The 18701-nt window shown below is 36.0% G+C and overlaps 2 protein-coding genes across 15 annotated transcripts; one reads left to right on the forward strand and one right to left on the reverse strand.

Annotated features, from left to right (window-relative positions):
• Positions 1-292: 292 nt before the first annotated feature.
• Positions 293-11278, reverse strand: LOC147384135 (UPF0481 protein At3g47200-like). The gene is made up of 4 exons (XM_086425129.1): positions 10654-11278; positions 5156-5243; positions 2101-2200; positions 293-863 (listed from the first exon to the last, which is right to left on the reverse strand). The coding sequence occupies exons 1-2, from the start codon at positions 11276-11278 to the stop codon at positions 5203-5205; spliced, it is 666 nt and encodes a 221-aa protein (XP_086281255.1). The 3' UTR covers positions 293-863; positions 2101-2200; positions 5156-5202.
• On the forward strand, positions 9850-17885 carry LOC147384136 (uncharacterized). 14 transcript variants are annotated; one of them, XR_015172485.1, is made up of 8 exons: positions 9850-9864; positions 10830-11857; positions 12401-12494; positions 12611-13282; positions 13398-13504; positions 16219-16377; positions 16608-16830; positions 17382-17885. XR_015172485.1 is itself a non-coding variant. In XM_086425131.1 (7 exons), exons 3-6 carry the CDS (start codon positions 13262-13264, stop codon positions 16687-16689), a joined length of 369 nt encoding a protein of 122 aa, XP_086281257.1. In that variant the 5' UTR covers positions 11549-11857; positions 12401-12494; positions 12611-13261; the 3' UTR covers positions 16690-16830; positions 17382-17885. The 14 variants fall into 14 exon arrangements, 3 of the variants coding, with proteins under 3 accessions (XP_086281257.1, XP_086281258.1, XP_086281259.1); XR_015172487.1 differs by lacking the exon at positions 9850-9864 and adding an exon at positions 12246-12313 and having other exon boundaries at positions 11549-11857; XR_015172494.1 differs by lacking the exon at positions 9850-9864 and adding an exon at positions 12246-12313 and having other exon boundaries at positions 11549-11857; positions 12421-12494.
• Positions 17886-18701: the final 816 nt, after the last annotated feature.

The raw sequence follows: 18701 nt of genomic DNA on the forward strand, positions 1-18701 counted from the left end.
AAATGGTTTACAAAAAATGGATGGTCCACGATTTTTCAACTTGTAAATTGGGGCTAATGATCTCTACGGTGAGGAGATCATCATTATCAAAAATCAGCCCATTCCAAAACTTCTAACCCCATCAAAAATGGTTTACAAAAAATGGATGGTCCACGATTTTTCAACTTGTAAACTGGGGCTAAAAGTTTTGGAATGGGCTGATTTTGGTGAGGATGATCTCCTTACCGTAGAGATCATCTTCACCAAAAATCAACCCATTCCAAAACCTCTAACCCATGTTTTGAAAAATGTTTTGCCAAAATGTTTGTAACGCTTCTTCCATCAACTTCTCGTACTGAATATTCTCTGAAGAATCATTCTCAACTTGAACATCATCTACATCATCAATTTCATCCATATATATAGATGTACTAGATCCCACATAAGCTTGAGCATCATTTACCATGTCAACCATGTTCGGGACTACATCTTCAATATGACCACTAGCAAGTGTATTGTCCCCAATGTTTGCACAACTTCTAGGATGAGTTTCTCCATGATGGATCCATGTAATGTAAGATGTATCTATACCATCACAAATCAAATGAGTGCGAATATCGCTTATCGTTTTCTTCCCCCCGATCAGATTACGACACTTCACACAAGGGCAACAATACCAATCATCATCCCCTAATTTATGTTTATTAGCCTTTATGAAATCAAAAAATGAATTGATTCCTTCCAAATATTTAACAGAAAACCTTGGCGCAGTCATCCATATCTTACTTGGGGGTATGGGCTTCGAAGGCATCTTCTAGGTATTCAATAACGACGCGTTTGTTGTGTTTTTTGAAATATGAAAATCCTGGATTTTTCTACCCACCCTGCTAAACAAAATAAAATAAAATCATTCTTCATTTCAATTTTTTGCTACTAATTATCCTCTTTCCTTATCCATGCACAAAACTTTCCACATTGTGCATGTAGGAGTGAATTCATATAGTAGTCATCAAACCTTGTCGTATTTGGATCTCTTAACTACAAGAACTAGACTATACATAATAAATAAATAAATGGGGAACAAAGAAGAAATCAAATGAAGTTCAACATACCAGTATATAAAAATTATATAAGACATTTCTAATATATTTTTAATTTAAAAATCTAAATATTTTACAGGTATCAAGTACGAGTATTGGGTAACAAGTAATCGGTAATGAGTACAATTATCAGGCAAGTATTTTGTACACCCTATAGGTAAGCGAGCCAATTCTAAGTCATAAAAATTAAAAACCATAACCGTACCAGTCGGTTAACAAGTATTTTGTACACCCTCTAGATAAGTCTAGAGGCTGACTATATATTTTTCACAAGTAGAATTAAGTGGATCCAATCCGTACTTAAAAGGGGGATTGTTCTAACGACATCACTCTTTATCAACTTGTTATCAACTTGGGGTGTTAGGAGGGTGTCTTTCTGTGGTGGATTGTTCTAATGACTACTCAATTGATATATGGGTTATGGATCAAACACTACCGTGTCGGTGCAATGTTGCATGTATTATCTTAGGAAGTCACTTTAAACATTGGCAGCTTTATACAGCCAAGAGAGGAACTAAAGCAAAAGAAACCAGCCAAGTAGTAGCATCTCATACACAAAAAGAAAAAGAAGAAATCCAATGTACCAAGCACATAATCTACCCTCCACCAGCCAAGTAGTAGCATCTCATACCACAACTGTTTGGAAACTTCTAACCCTATAAAAAGTGGTTTCAAATTAACTCATTCTGAGACTTTACCCCCTATAGGACAAAAACAAGAAGAATCTTTTGGTGATGGCATCTAGTGTATGAGATGTGTTGTGATTCAAAACAAGATGGTGTTGTGCAAAACCTCTAATATGATGGCATTGATCAAGACAAGCCCGTAAGTGCTTCTAAGTTGATTTTTTTCGTCGTTTTTTGTCCATAATAATTTCGAAAGTTCTATTCACATTATAATTAGAGGCTAAGAAGAACATAAATCACAACCACAAAAATAAAAAGTGTAGCCAACTAAGGCACATATTCATGTGTTAAGGATTGATGGTCATAAAAATATTAATATCATACAAAAGTCTGACCTCGAAAGATTTAAATCCACAATTCGTCAAGTGCTTCGCAACTGTCTCTCCTAATTTGGTGTAGCCTTGGCTTCAGATACAGGCCATACAAGTGTTGTCTCTATTATTTATTTAAAAAGAAAAAAATACCCATCATTTTCAATTGGGTTATTAAAATTGCACTATTTGTATATTGTAGAACTGAAAATCAAACTCATTGCATTCTGAAATAACAAAAAAGGGAGCAACAAAACTACAAATCTTAAGTAAGCGTCGATGATCCTGAGTTGCTTGGGAACATTTCAGACCCAAAATCCAATCCATTTTAATAAAATAACTTTGGATTGGATTTTGTCTTCGGTGACTCACTCTTTATCTTTAGTTTGAAGGTGATTACTTTCCTAATATATATTTCTGTAATTTCCATTTAGTGATTGCATTTTATCTTTTACAAATCAAGAACTATTACTCCAGCTGGCTTTTCCTTGAACGCAACTAGATACATCTAATGCTGCCAAATAGCTGAGTATTGCTAGTTGCAACATGATTTACTAATCAATGAACGCCTATGATGCTACGTTCAGGTCAAACTGATCCAATTTTTAACCCCCCCCCCCTCCCCCCAACTGCATTAAATTCCTTACATTGTTTTTCTGAAACATGGACAGTTTGTGAAGAGGAGAGGAAAAATGGCCATTTATGAAACTGCATTTTTATTTGTTTTTATGGTTCCCCTTCTGTTAGGTTGTGAAAGCATTTTATAACAGCATAGCTGTACACATGGCACATGCAGAGGGAATGGATCACTATTTGACAGGTACCACACTGGAGACCCACTCCCAAACCATCCTGATACATCACTAATATTTTTTCAGGCAGTTGCAAGGAAAATATTTAGCTAGAATTTCTATACTACTATAGGTCAAGGTTTTTTAGGCTTCAGAGTAGTTCTCAGTGGAACCAACTAGATGAGGGTGCAGAGATGCCAACTAATACTGATCAGATTGAAATGTCTGGTCAGATGTATTGTTGAAGCCATTACAAACTGCCAACTAATACTGAGTTGGATTGTTTCTCAAGGTAAGAAACAGAGAAAACCAAGATTGGGTCCAGCACAACAGATGATGATATCCTCCCCATATGTCCTTTCAATCAAGATCAGTGGTGGTTCCCAACTCTACATGGGATCAATGTTCATGCATCATCCATGATCATCTAGGTATTAACATTTTGGGGAAATATTTAAGTATGTAAATTATTAATAAACAAATAGAATAAAATATAAACAAAAGCAAATGAACATTATTTTTCTTTCTTCACAAAGGGAAAAAAAAAAAAAAGCTGATCACCAAAAATTTCCATGACAAAAGTAGATATTAACAAGAATTAATCACACAAATAATAACAAAATAAAGAGAGTAGAATATTTATGCAACATGACTAAATCATGTGAGTTTAATTGAACATAATGATCAAAACTAATTGAATGGGAAGAGTCAATAATGATCAAAACTAATTGCTGGATATTTTAAAAACAGGCACAATGGCCTTCAATATACAAACATATAAAATAATGAACAGAAAACAGAATCATTATAGAGGTAAGTACCAACAGTAGGTACTTGTCAGGTCTTCAAGAACATTTCTCCTATAGTTATAGTTATTTCTCTGATATATTTTTGTCGCTATTTCGGTAAACAAGTTGCAACAAAGAGATCAATATGGATCATATCAAGTTCTAGTACATAAGTGAAATAAGTGTCCTAGTGTAGTGTTTTCCAGCCCATATCTCTGCATAGTCAAAACTATGACATTGTTCTATAACTAGCAGTCACCAAGTCAGGGTTTTGGAATAAGTCGGCAAGGGAAAAATACGATAAAATGGAAAACAATCATGAAAAAATCAACCTAGTGCCTACTAGGTGTTATTCTCATATTACATAATCAAATATCAAGTTAAATTACAATAATTAATCACCATATATTAAATTACAAGTAACCACATGTCTATATAACACAATCAAGGTAACGATGATGAAAAGTGAAGGAAGTCAGTTTAGAAGGAATAAAAAAATAAAAAAATAAAAAAATAAAATAGAATAAAAAGTGAAGGACAAATTTGCTAGAACTATGGACTGTCTACCATATTATGTATGTAAATTAATGGGATTGACACTCGATGAATCCCACTTACACTGTAATTTTTTTTTTTTTTTATAATTTTTTTTCTTCTGATTTTTAAATAGTGAGGAGAGACTGAGGGATGGGACACAAGGAGGTCCATCCTACCTACACTACTTCTTAATGAAAATCAATGTAATTGAATAATAAACACGATTGTAACGATGATGATAAAATAATTTAATTAACTATTTTTAACTAGTAAGCAAGTAATTTAAAGAAACATTTTTTTATTTTATTTGCTCAGTAGTAAATTAATGAAACATGTTCAGCCTTACTAATATTTAATTCACTGAAGCAATACAGAGGTAACTGAAGTCTTTATCGAAACCAGTGAGTGATGCTTGATCAGCACATGCACATGTTATCAAATTGCAGGCTGGCTGGCTGTCCAAGCCCCAACAATAACTCATTGACTCATATTAATTTTCGGGACCTTATCGGATCATCTTTGTAACAGTTTCTGCTATCTTACTATTGAGGAACGATTCCCTATTTGTTATATCATGTGGATCACATTTAAATTCTTCCCCTGTAATCTAATATAAATTAGTGAAACCATTATCTTACTAAGATAATAAGATTTTAGTTATCTTTTATCTTTTCTGATTTAATCACAAAAGTACCTATAGGTTGAGACTTAATTAATATACTCAAAGTTGCATTGCAATAATATTCAACAAAACAGGCCAAAACACAAGGAAAGGAGCAGAAGAAACACAAAATACCAACTAATACACATGCACTCACATTATCATTAAAATCAACGAAAAAAAAATGCATAATTTCAAATCAACAGCAAATTTCACAGATAAGGATAAAATTTCCTTAAAGAAGATAAATGAATTTCATTCCAGAAACTAAAAAAAATCAGTGAGGATCGTTAAAATCATACCAAAAATCGAGCTGATGAGTAAAACCAACGATGAGTGAACCTTCGAATCAATACTGGAATCGCAGAATCCGTAACAGAACTTTGAGATCTGAGAATAAATAAAGGTTAAGAAGTGATCAATCAACATCTGTGGAATGAAAATCTATTCACCATTAGAAACCTCCATTATTCAAGGAAAACCTAGCTTAAATTCAAGAAATAGATAGAGATCATTCTCAAATGGATGTAGAAAACATTATTCCTGAGAGAGAGAGAGAGAGAGAGAGAGAGAGAGAGAGAGAGAGAGCATTACATTACCGCATGAACCTCGCCTGGTTTCGTAAGTCCGAAACTCAAAATCGTGAGAGAAGAAACCGAGAAGAAATCGAAATCAGATTTTTTGCTTTAGAGATTTAAAACTCTAGGGCTTCTTTTAGGGGAAGAAGAAACAAACGAGAGGCAATAGTGATAAAGTTGATACAGAGAAGAAACGAAGAAACGAAGATACAATGAAGAAGATACAGAGAAGAAACGAAGAAGATACAGAGAAAAACTCGAATAGAAGAAATCGAATATCAGATTTGGTAAAGTTGGTGCGGCAATAGTGATAATCAAATTTTATTTACGCCACACCAATCCGTGTAACATTAGTAAACTTTGGTGTGGCAATAGTGATTCTTTTACTAATTAAAAGACGGATTAAATTAGTTGTTAATAAATGATTATTATAATCGTCATTAACAGTTAAACAATTAGTGAAAGCCGTCGTATATAAACGACGGCTTTAGTCCGTCGTTTTTTCCGTTCTACTTAGTCGTTCTTAACTGTTTGTGACGTAGTGGTTAGCCAGAAAAATGAGCTGCACAAGGACTAGTATGAAGCCTCAAATCCCAAAGGTTCCACAGGTACTGCGAGATATCGAAGACCACAACAAATGCTTTGATCCTGTGGTGTTGTCGATTGGCCCTTATCACCATGGAAAACCCGAGTTCGAGATGGTACAAAATCTCAAGATTGTGTGCGCTCAACAATTTGTCTCAGATTGTGATCTTAATATCTTCTGCAGCATGGTTGAAAAAATGGCTACTACAGCCAGGGATTACTATGATTGGTCCACGATTAAGTGGATGCCCAATGACAAAGAGTTCGCTTGGATGATGTTCCTTGATGGTTGTTTTATTCTACATTTCATTGATTGGTGCATAAACGGAGACATAGATAGCGAGTTGGACAAACATAAAAGTATTCACCCTCTCATATGGAGAGATTTGTTCTTGCTTGAGAACCAACTCCCATATGTAGTTCTCAAGGAATTCATGAGCTTCAAATACACTGAAGCTAAATGGCAAAAAATGGTCGATAAATTTGTCAGTTTCATGGTTAATCCCCTTTCTAGTGAGGATGGTGCTGAAAGCAATGATCAACAACAACATAATCAATCTATTGATGTTCAACCGCTTACCTCACCATAATCACCATACCTCACTTACCTCACTTAGACACCTTGAGTGCTCCATCCTTTGTCGAGAAAGAACACCTATTTGAGTCGAGTGTGTCAAAGGATATCAAATTCTTATTGAGTGTCAGCACATGCTTCACACTACCCAAGGTTCTAACAATCCCATCATACATTTTTATCTTCATAGTACCCGTTCCAATAACTTTGCATGCCGCATTGTTACTCATTAGAACATCTCCATTGTCATGAGGTTCATAGGAGTCAAACCAATCCCGATTGGAACGCATGAAAAATACACCCGGAATCTAAAATCCAAGAGTTGAAGATGAGATTACCTGAAGATGTTGTTAAGAGCTCTCTAATCGCTTTTCGATGTTATACTTGTCGTGGAGCTTGACTTTCTTCCCTTCTCTTACTTCCATTTTGTACTTTCTAAAATTTCTTTTGTAATGTCTTTTTTTCCCGCAATAGTATAATTCCACTTCTTTTTTTTACTTTTAGATTTGAATATAGAATTCTTCTATTTGGATTTTTTTTATCTTTTGTTCGGCCTCGCTCACTAGAACCCTTTGCAATGAGTCATTCCCTTTGAGCATCCTTCTCACTTGACTTGTTTATGGTCACATGAGAGATTAGGTCTTGAACCACATCCTCAAACTTGAGAGTCTCCTTGCCAAATATAAACGTAGTCCGAAAGTGTTTGAAAGAATTAGAAAGTGATCTCAACAAAAGCAATGCTTTGTCTTCTTCTTCAAACTTCACTTCTACCTTCAACAAATCACTAAAATACCGATTGAATATGTTCAATTTCTCCATGATGTCTTGTTTCTCCTCCATCCTTAGGTCATAGAGTTGGTCCTTAAGGAATAATTTGTTGGACAAAGTCTTTCCCATGTAAAACTTCTCAAGCTTATCCCATGTTCCCTTTGTGATTTTTTCTTCCATGACGTTGTATATGACTTCATCAGAAACATGCAACTCAATGGAACTAATAGCCTTCAAATCCAACTCTTCCCATGTCTCTTTGGGCATGTTCTCTGGCTTTGCTTCAATGACTCGAATGCAATTATGAAGCTCTTGTTGGATAAGAATATTCCTCATCTTCCTTTACCATAATGTAAAGCTTGATTTTCCATCAAAATCTTTCACATCAAACTTCACCCCATCAGAACTTTAATCATCGTTGTACCATTTTCCGCCATTGCAAACACCCTAGATAATGTAGGCTTTGATATCACTTGTTATGTATGTGAGCACACATGTGAAACTCACTTAGTAATTTGATCAAACACCTATTGGGTACTTAACCAAATACCTTATATGCTACACCTTCTAAAACCTTGTTTGATAATGATAATGAAGGGTAACCCAACTAATAGTAGCAAATGTAAAGAAGACAAATAACCACACAAAGATAAAGAGTAGGAACACAATACTCACAACATGAGATTTTACATGATTCACCCAAAGACTATGTCCTCGGAGGTATGAGTGTTGGAGCTTGATTTTACTGTGAAGAAAACAAGGCAAATCGATACAAGGACTCCATTTATCATTTAGATTCACCTTCTTCTAGATCTAAATCTTCCCAAACCTCTCAACCTCTCATCTCTTGGGTTTTTTTCTTGCTTTGCTCTACTCTCTAGAAAATACTTAGACTTGAAGTTAGACTTCTTACAACAAAAAAACATAACTCTTTTTAGAAGCAACACATAAGTAGGACACTTACATAAATTACCAGTCCAACCCATATTACCTTGGACAGACCCAACAATACACACACTTGGACTAGGCCTAATTGATTTTTGAGCCATACTTCAACACAAAGAAATGGAAGTTTCAATGCAATTGGATTGAAGGGTTTATAGTTACATAGTGCAACATATATGGGACTAGCAGATCAAGAATTGTGCCCTGAAACTCTCAGGTATTATAATCACCAATACAAGTAGTAACTAATATACCCTTAATTTCTCACATAAACCACTTATTTTTGCCAATAATGTTCAGATGCAAAACTAAGAAAAAGTAGAAGGAAAGTAGGATACATTTGACATTCAATTCTATTTATGCTAATTTGTTCATCTTTAAAAGCAAGTAGGAAAAGTCGGGGATATTGTGGTTTAAGGCCCTAATCTCAAGTTAATTATGGGGAGGTATACAGGATTTGGGTTCATCGCAGAGTGTCGGCGCCGATAAACTCCGATCAGGAGAAATCTGACCCCCTTCCCCTGCTCCCACCTACATATATGAGAGATTTGAACGTCTTTCTTAGCAGAGACAATTGGAAAGATGATTGAACCTTAAATTGTATTATATTTTTCGTTACTTCATCAAGAAGAAATTTTAATCGCCACCATGGACGTAGGCAATTTTACCAAGTCACGTAAATCTGGTATCTTGTGTGATATGTTCTTCTTTATTTCTCTTTTGCATATTTCTTAGTGTCTTAATTGTCTGGATCGTAGGTTATTTGGGTGTTCACACACAACATATATTAACTTCGACAGACAAGATAATTAATAACCCTCCATCAGTTCCATTGATCAAATAGAATTTGTTAACTTATGAATCATTTTCTTATAGGAGGTTGGTTTTGTCTCTACCAAGTTTTAATCCAATTTCTTGTGTGCAGAACCATGTGGAACCTACACTGTTATACATTACGTGAAAATTGGAAAAATTGACAAGAGGATTCGACGGGACAAAGCCCACAAATTTTAGAAACCGAATTTTGACGGCCAAGGGCTGTTGACAGTTTTTATGATCCCCAGATTCTACGGCTTAGAGCCATTGAATTTCTCCCATTCCCCATTAGTTTGACAGTTTAGGACCGTCAAAAATAAAAATTCAACGCCTTAGTCCATCGAATGTTATGAAATTTGACAACCTTGGGCAGTCAAATATGGGTTTTTTCACGTTCTAACATTGAGAGAGCCCAAAGGATAGCTAAGTTCAGGAATAACAGTAAATCACACTGATGGGCTACAGCCATATCCTCCTAACCAGAAATGTCAGTGGACAATTCAATACTCAACAACAAAGTTCATCGCTTTCTCCTTTAATTACCTGTCAACTGCATCATATGGTGATGATCATCTATGGATCTGCAAATCAGACTCAATCCCACTGAGATGCTACAATATTCAGTTGAGTAATAATGGAATTTCGACAAAAATCTCAAGTCAATAGGCTCAAGAGCATATGTCGAGTTCAACAGCGGGAACTATATCTACTAAGTCGAGAGGATGGGAGCTCAGTTACTCTACAGGTAAGCTAAATTTAAGCTCAATTTCTGTTTTCTCAAGATACTTAGTGTGTGTTTCGTAACATTTCTGAAGTCTGAATGGAGGTGGTCCACCTTTAAAATTTGGACTTCACAATTATTATTTCCGTTTGTTTCGTTTCAGATTTCAGACTCCAGAATCAAAATTCCGAAGTTTTGAACCAGTGACGGGGGGAAGGTGGATGAAACTTCTGTAGTCTGATTTCTAGTTTCCAGACTTTGGACTTCAGAAGTGTTACCAAACATAGTGGATTTCCAAATAATTTTAGAACTCTGTAACAGAAAAAAAGATGTTTATGATTACAATGGGGTGATTGAATTTGCTCCCCCTGATGGCTTTTCTTATGTATAAGGGCTTAGTTGTCAATGGGTCCTGGAACTTGTGTGTCTTTGAGATTTACACACATCAACACTTCAAAGACTTGGAATTCCTCTCTATATAGAGTGACAATGGAAAAGTTAAAAATGTGGTCTCCAAGATCAGGAACTACCCAGGAATCTTTTTGTGATACAAAATCTCTCACATAAACTTAACAGGCGAGGTTATAATCATATTTGCAACCCATACAGACAATAGTTAGTAGTAAAATAGATTGGGAAGTTTACCATACATATGGGGGAAATATGAACCTGGTTGTCTTTTACAATCATATTCAGCTCATCAGTACATAGTAAAGGAATTGCATACATAGAGTTCAATAAGATTATTTATTATCCTAAATGATACCAAGAGGACAGCACAATAACTCAACTTTCACCCAATAAGTTACTTACCTCGGGGAAAGACTGTGAAGTAGGTTTGAATGCCAGCTAAGATGATAATATAAGTTGCGGCAAAGAAGGTGATAGCAGTCCAGGGGCTACTGAAATGAGTGTGGAAAAATTCACCGATGATTACCCTCATTTTGTTTTTGTAATATGAATGAATGCCTCTTCTAACTTCTTTATAGGTACGAAGATCATCCAGCAATCCCATTCCCAACTCGTTGAAGAGATCGGCCACTTCATCTTCGTTACGAAGGCAGTTGATGATTATTCCTTTAGACCGCAACTCCTTCACATCGTCAGCATGATCAATCAAAGTATCGAAGAAACATACGTAGGCAGTGACTTTATACTCAAGGGAGGCATCTGGGCACATCTCATAGGCAATCAAGTTGAGAAACTTGGCTTTGGTAAAGTCGTCAATGATCATTTGAGGAAGAGTCAACTTTTTACAAACGACCATGTGAGATTCAAATCTAACGTCCCTTAAGCAAGTTGTACGGCTCGTCCTAAATTTAATTCCCACCGATTTAAGCTCCTTTATTGGAGGGTATGAAGGCAAATTGTCATAGTCTGATTCAGGAGGGCTAGACACATGTTCGTTGACCAATCTAGTGTCGAACGAACGAAGCATGGGCGAGACAATTGCAATGAGTGCAGAACAAAGCAAGGGTGCGACAAGTGTCGAACAAGCTTCGTTTGGGACAAGTGTCGAACAAGCTTCGTTTGGGACGAGTGTCGAACAAACCAAGTGGGGGACACTACGTGAAAACTACAAAATTTGACAAAAAAATTTGTTAGGCAAGGCCCGACGAATTTTACGACTCAAATTCCGCGGTCATTGGACCACGAATTTCATGGTTTTTCTCCCATTAAACCCGTTCTGCTGCCATTGCAAGTCTCTCTCTCTCTCTCTCACTGCTGCGATTGCAAGTCTCACTCCCTCCCTCTCTCTCTCTCTCTCTCTCTCTCTCTCTCTCTCTCTCTCACTTTGTGTGTCACTCTCGATCGATCTTTCTCGATCTCATCTCTCCGTCTCCCTTGATCTCATCTCACCCTCGATCTCTCTCTGTATTTGATCACTCACTCTCTCTCTCTCTCTCTCTCTCTCTCTCTCTGATTTGTCGAAGTTATCTCTCGATCTCTCAACATTGGAACGATGGAGTGAAGAAGAAGCCATTAACCTCTTGAAATTTCTCTGTTGAATTTTAAGGTGAGTTTATCTCTCTCTCTCTCTCTTGTTGGTAGATCCATAACCCTGTTCAAATTGTTGAAGATGAAATCTAGGGTTCCTAATTTCACAAAATATATTAGTTTTGATTTTTTATTTTCCAAATGCGTTTATTTTGCTTCATGAAGAAAAATTTAAGAATAGATAAACATTTGATTATAGATCCCAAAGATTTTATAGATCTGAGTGTTTTGATATTGTTAGGACTTTAGTTCTTCCATTAATCCACTAAAGATTGAAGTAGTTTGAGTTAAACTCATTTGATTTGAGTTTCAACCATTTAAATTAAAATTTCCTTCTGTAAAATCTGTGATCGCAACCTTATGATTAGAATGGTCTGCTGCTAGCTACTAATATAATGAAGTAATAGGTGAAAAAACCACTTGAATGTTTGGTCTCATTAAGGATGAGGGCCGAAAGTCTATAAAATATAAATAGGTTTGTTTAAGCATGTTTTAGGTACTTAATTATTTGTTCAATTTCCAATTTAGAAATCATAATTCCACTTCTTGACTTGAGCATTAGTACTGGAGTTTCTTTGGCAGCTACTCTTTTGAAATGTATTTTGAGGTGGAAAAGAAGATTCAAGATCGGAGCCTTTCATGATGACAAATCTGAGGTATGTGGATCGAAATAATCAGTGGCTTAATTAGTTTTATTTATAATAACTTCTTGAAGATATTTATGTTAATTTACTACCAGAATAATGATGAAATTTGTGAACCTTATGTGTAGGAAATATATTAACTAAGCCTAGAAAATTGGAGATTGACAAGCTGTGTAATGAAGGTGGAATGCAATTTTTTTATTTTTTATTGGGCTGTTTGTGTTCTTATTGTTATTTTTTGTAAGCAAAATATCCATAGTTAAAAATGACCTTGTTGTGTGGCATTTCTTTACAAGTTCTACAATTTGATTAAAGGAGTATGCAAGGCTGTTATTTGGGCTGTCAATGGGCTGTTATTTGGAACAAATTTCTATGATTGATGGATCCTAGATTTCTATGAACAATTTTTTTTTTCAATACGAAAGAGTGCTACAAATCAATTTAAAGATTTGGAAGATTAAGCATGTAACAAGCAATTTTAGGTTGTGACTCGTTGGTGACTAGTAGTGAATACCATTTGACACCTCAACATCCACCAAGGGATGCTAGCCCTGCAGGGTTAGTGGGAATGCATGTTGCGTTGTTTTATTTTTCTTGTGCTTTATGATGATCTTTTTGTATGTTGCTGATGAGAGTTTATGTTTGTATTATTTGTAATTTTTCCTACACTATTTTAATTTTTAATTCTGTTTTGATTTGCATAACTTGTTCCGGATTCCATTGGAATCGTTGCAATTTCTCATGGTTGCCTTGGAGTGGCAGCACGAGCCTGCAGCCTGATGGGTCTTGAACCTACATGGGTAAGTTCTTTTTGTTTTTAGTGTCCTGTCTTTGACTCTATTTTGCTTGGTCTTCTGATTTTGATAATTGATTTGGTAAGGAAGTTTAATTAGCTAAGATTCTTTTACATCGTAGAAATCCTCAAAGATTGGTCTTCGTGGTTCCGCAACTGCCAAGTTGTTGATGTGCTTAACATGCTACTCACTTGAAATGGTGGAACCATCGAGCTGCTTTACATGCAGGTAGGTACTAATCGCCATATGAATGCCATAAATGCCCACATGCTAAACTTTGCATTCTTATTGAATTTTTAAACTCTTCCTTCTTAATCTAGCTTTACACCCCTACAACATTGGCTCCAGCTCGTGACTTCTGTTTTAGAGTTTCGCAGTCTTTTATACGATTTTAAAATAATTCCTAGCATACCAATTTAAACCCAATTATGTGTTTCTATAAATTATTTGGTGCATGGAGATGTTTCTGATTTCAATTTCCAATAACTCTGTTTCTTTTAGACATTTAAATAAGATGATAACATTTGAACTTGCAAAGAAAAACACCTTCTATCACTTTCTGGTTGATCTATCTTGTGACTCTTAGTTCTCTCTTCCTGAAAATAATCAATAATAATATAATACCGCTCAAAAAACAAATGATTTCAACTTTTTCAACATGACCCAACTTGTAAACATTGGAGTCTAATAGGTGCATATACTTGAATATTCTACCAAACTCTAATAGTAAAGAGGGGAGCTTAATGCCTCTTCTTCCATGAATTCTACACCAGTTCCAATAAATCGTCACTCTTTACCTAGAAGTCCAAAAATCCTAACTACACTACGTGAAAAAGGGGTAAACTCCATGCCAATGTCCTTTGAATTTGGCTAAATCCAAACAAATTTGACAGTCCTTGGAGTCGAATCAACCCCTTTTTTTTCATGTAGCACTATCACGGTTTGGATGGTTGATTTTCAAGGGATTGAATTGTAGGTGGTGGTCTAAGCCTAATATGGATTATGCTTGACAAGAGGATTCCCAAAATTGGCAATCTAATTTGGGGGAAAAGGGATCCATCCATTAAGGTATAGATTGCACTATAAAAAGTACACCAAGATATAGTCATTGTAATATTAGAAATGTTTTCCTTGACATTGTGCTGCCGACTGCTCTCATTTTCCATTTTTGTTTTGAAAAGTGTATCCACACGCTGTTAGTGTTGGTTAATGAAGAAATGGACCTAAAAAATATTCTCAAGCAATGATATGCATGTTATCAAATTTATTACACCTTTTGTCAGTGTCACCAAAGTTGTGGTATTGAAAAATAAATTTGAAACGACAGTGACCGAAATCTAACTCCTTTTGGTTCCATCCAAAGAGATCTACATAATTTATTTTAAAGTGATTATGGAATTGGTTTTCTTTGTAAGCAAGTTTTTGAATGTTGGACGTTTGTCTATGCCTTTTATGGATCATACAAGTATTTTTTGTAGTCTTGGAGTAAGCTACTTGACAACTACAATAGGGTTGAATTTGAACATTAATTTTTGTTCTTTTGGGAGCAGTACACTATGAAAAAAATATTTATTGTAGTCACAATTCCAACATTCTAGTGGAATAATTTTTAATAACTTTGTGGCATTGTGCGCTTTGATTTGGGATTCACATAGGTGTCGGGGGTCAATTACGGTTCGTATTGGGTAATGGTCATATTTCATTAAGATATTTTGGACGATCTATAATGCCTCACACAGGTCTGTGACTGCCATCAGTTGTAAGAATGTACATATTTTCCTTGGACAATACATTTACTATGTCACATAATTTGTATATCAAGAAATCACTGTTTACTTTTTCAGTTGTGGATTGAATTATCTACTTGGTCAAGCTAAATACATCTTCCACCTTTGCTTATCTGAAGTATTATTTTGGTTATGCAGATTTTCATAACTTAGGAAGACCTAAACATGACAGCATTTAAATGTTGAAGGACATTTAAGAGCTTCCCCTGTTTTGAAGGATTTTCAAAACAATGTTTCTTATTGATCCCTCCATTATATATTGGATCCAAAATCGCGGCATTGTTCTACTTTGTAAGTGATCAATGTGCCAGAAACCAGGTACAAATAGACTCATACCTGTGCTGATTGTCAATCGGGTCCTTGAAATTAAAATGGACCACAACCAAGATTTGGGTCTTTTGGGTAGAATTGGCTCCCTCTAAACACTACTTCCTTCGAAAGGGTTACTCATGAAGTAACAATGATATCTTAGTATTTGAGGGCAATGACAACAGATAAAAGAGAAAAAATGAACATGATGACAATCACCTTAGAACACTTCAAATCACTCAAGGGCAATAACTATAAATAAAAATCAATCTGTTTTGAGCATTGCCACCATGTTGATGGCCCAGCCAATATAGCATCTGCTATTGTATCCCATTTTGATTCCATCTCTTTTAGACATTGCGACTTCCCAACTATATCCAGATCAGGTACGTCATTAGATTGTTTGGACTATCCTTCAAAGCAATCCTTATCATTATAATCTTCATCGACTATGCATTCTTGTTACTTGTCAGATGAAATTGTAAATGGCCATTCATGCAACAACAATATACACCTGTGTTTCTTATTACCAGGGGGGCATGTGATTCAAAATGGAAACCAAGAGACTTGGACAACACCGAAAGAATACTCCATTCGGCTTTTTGATGTAGCTCATTGAGTTAACCATGGGCTGATCGATGCGATTTTGGCTTATGTTTGAGTTTCATCCTCATCCCATCTCAACTTTAGATATTCTTTGGGATTAGGTTTTATTATCTTTGTGTGCGATGAATGCAACTCAACACCTAGTAAATAATTCCTTTTACAAGGTAAAAATCCGCCGGGTTGGATGTCAGTCTATGTTCTTAAACTGGTTTCTGGCCTTATGTTATCTTTGTTTTACAGACTAAACTGGCTAGTTATCTCTATGAAAACCTGCGTGCTCTTCCCAATATCCACGTATATGGCCCTGTTCCTTCACAAACTGTCCGCTGTGCTGTTCTTTGTTCATTTAATGTTGAAAATATCCACCCAACAGACATTGCAACTTTTCTCGATTAGCAGGTATGACAATAGATCCTAGTCACTATGTTTAAGTTGCTATTATCTTTCTCTCTTTCTTTCGATTATGAAAATAGAAATATCGGCATCCCAGGGCTGGAAATACAAGATGCAGGTTACCCATTTAATTTTTACAGTTGAATCTTTTTCTGTACATTTGATTAAATAAATGCATGCCTGTGGTGTAGATATATTAATGCAGGTTAACCTTTTTTTCTTTTAAAAATTTGTAGGCATCTATGTTGGAAATATATAACGAAACAATTCGCGAAGTATTTTAGACAATGGTGGGGCTGGAAAGCAATACACAATTAAACATGAACCCCACGTTAACACGTGCTGATAGGTCTCATTGAGATTGGCACCACCATGAACCCCACTTTAACACATGATAGGCTGGTGGGTCAAGTTCTTGGGGAGGTTGGGTCACTCCCGGAAGTTTTTGTTGAACTCAAGGTAAGAAGCTGAACCTGCAAAATTACTTTTACTATTCTGCATCTGTATCTTCTCATGTGTGGGACATGACGGAATGTGATGAATTTGTTGACGTGCTAACAGTTAGGTCCCCATCAAAACTACTGTTTTTGTCCAAAAGCAACTTGATAGATTGAAGGCATAAACAACTTGTATATTCTTTGCTAGACCATTTGGTTTGTACATGAATCTAGTTTTCTTTTACTGCACAAAGGCTGAAATAAATGGTTTGGTCAACATCCAAGTAGATGGAGTTTTGTCCTGACTCCTTGATTCTGCACCTTGACTTTGTGTGTAGTTGTAAATATATCAGGGTTCGTCGTCTAAGCAGTTATTTCTTCAAATAAATTATTTTATCCATGTTGCCCGTTATCAATTAGGGCAGGTTGGACAAAATGTCGAAACCAGTGAAACCAAGAAGCAAAAGATTGTTGTTCCATCTATTTCACTGAGATCATTATGTTATTCTGTGTGTGCCTTGTAAAATATGAATAATGATGAATGACTTTGTTCTTGCTCTCCAACTTTTTTAGGTGAACTTTTTCCTTCTTTGACGGCTTCTTGGAGTCAGAACCAAGGGTACAGAGAGGCAAGGAAACGTCTCAAAGCTGGCTAAAGGTGAGATCCTGATGTTGAACATTAGGTCTGTGTCAACAGGTGCTCGAGTTATTGCTGTAACAAATGATCTTGCTAAGCTGCAACTCACGTCACCCGTGTGCACTAGCAAAGGGGAGAAGGTTGCCCTCAGCCGATGGGTTGAGAAGCATTGGCGACTTATAGGATGGGGCCAACTTCAAGCAGGAACTACCCTTGATGTCCCACCCTGCCCCATCTAGAGAGAGAGAGAGAGAGAGATGGCTACTACTAGGAACAATTTTTGTTATGTTGAGAAGGATACATAGATTTCTTATTATGTTGTGTAGTTTATCGAGTGATTTTTCTTTCATATTTGAAATGTTACGAAGATTTTATTTTTCTAGTACCAATATGCTGTACATTAAGAAAAAATCAATTGAGATGGTTTGTTCACCAACAAAGGTTGAATATTGTCCCAAATTAAAGGAGTGTATAAGTTGTGAATGTTTTATAAAGAATGAGAGAAAAGCTAAAAAGAAAGCAAATTGAGATAGTAATGTTGGATATGAACACTTGCAATCAGGTTCTGTTTTTTTAAATCCATTATCCAATAATTTGATAGTCCAGGGCCGTCAAAAAAAAAAATTCTACAAGAGAATATTTGACGGGCATATTTGATGGTAGGGTCCGTCAAATTTTGAGAAATTTGACGGGCTAAGACCGTCAAATATGGGCCTTTTTCACATAGTGGGAGGAGTGTCAAACGAGCTTCGTTTGGGAGGAGTGTCAAACGAAGCAAGTTCGGGAGGAGTGTCGAACGAGCTTCGTTCGGGAGGAGTGTCGAATGAAGCAAGTTCAGGACAAATGTCGAACGAAGCAAGGGTGGAACGAGTGTCAACCAAACTAGCAATGGTGGGACAAGTGTTGAACAAACTAGAGCTGGGACAAGTGTCATTACTTTCAAGGGTGAGATGAGGGTCAGACATAGACATCGATCGCCCATCGGAAGTATGACTAGGATCAGAGTTTGATTCAGGAGGACTATAGGTACTGTCATGAAATGGCCCAGAATCATCACTCAGCAATTTGGTCCAAAGCAGGTCGAGGAGATGATGTGGTCCTTCACTAACAGAGGATATCCCCCCAGAATGATTGCCAGTGGGATTAATATGCCGGTTGACAAATTCAATGATATTGTTTTTTACTCCTTTATACCTACGGCCACTCAATTCAAAGAGAAACATATATGGGAGTTGGTTCTCAAGTAAGAAGAAGTC

Source organism: Akebia trifoliata, chromosome 15 (genome assembly GCF_017979445.1).
Source record: "Akebia trifoliata isolate Shusen 1 chromosome 15, ASM1797944v1, whole genome shotgun sequence".
NCBI lineage: Eukaryota > Viridiplantae > Streptophyta > Magnoliopsida > Ranunculales > Lardizabalaceae > Akebia > Akebia trifoliata.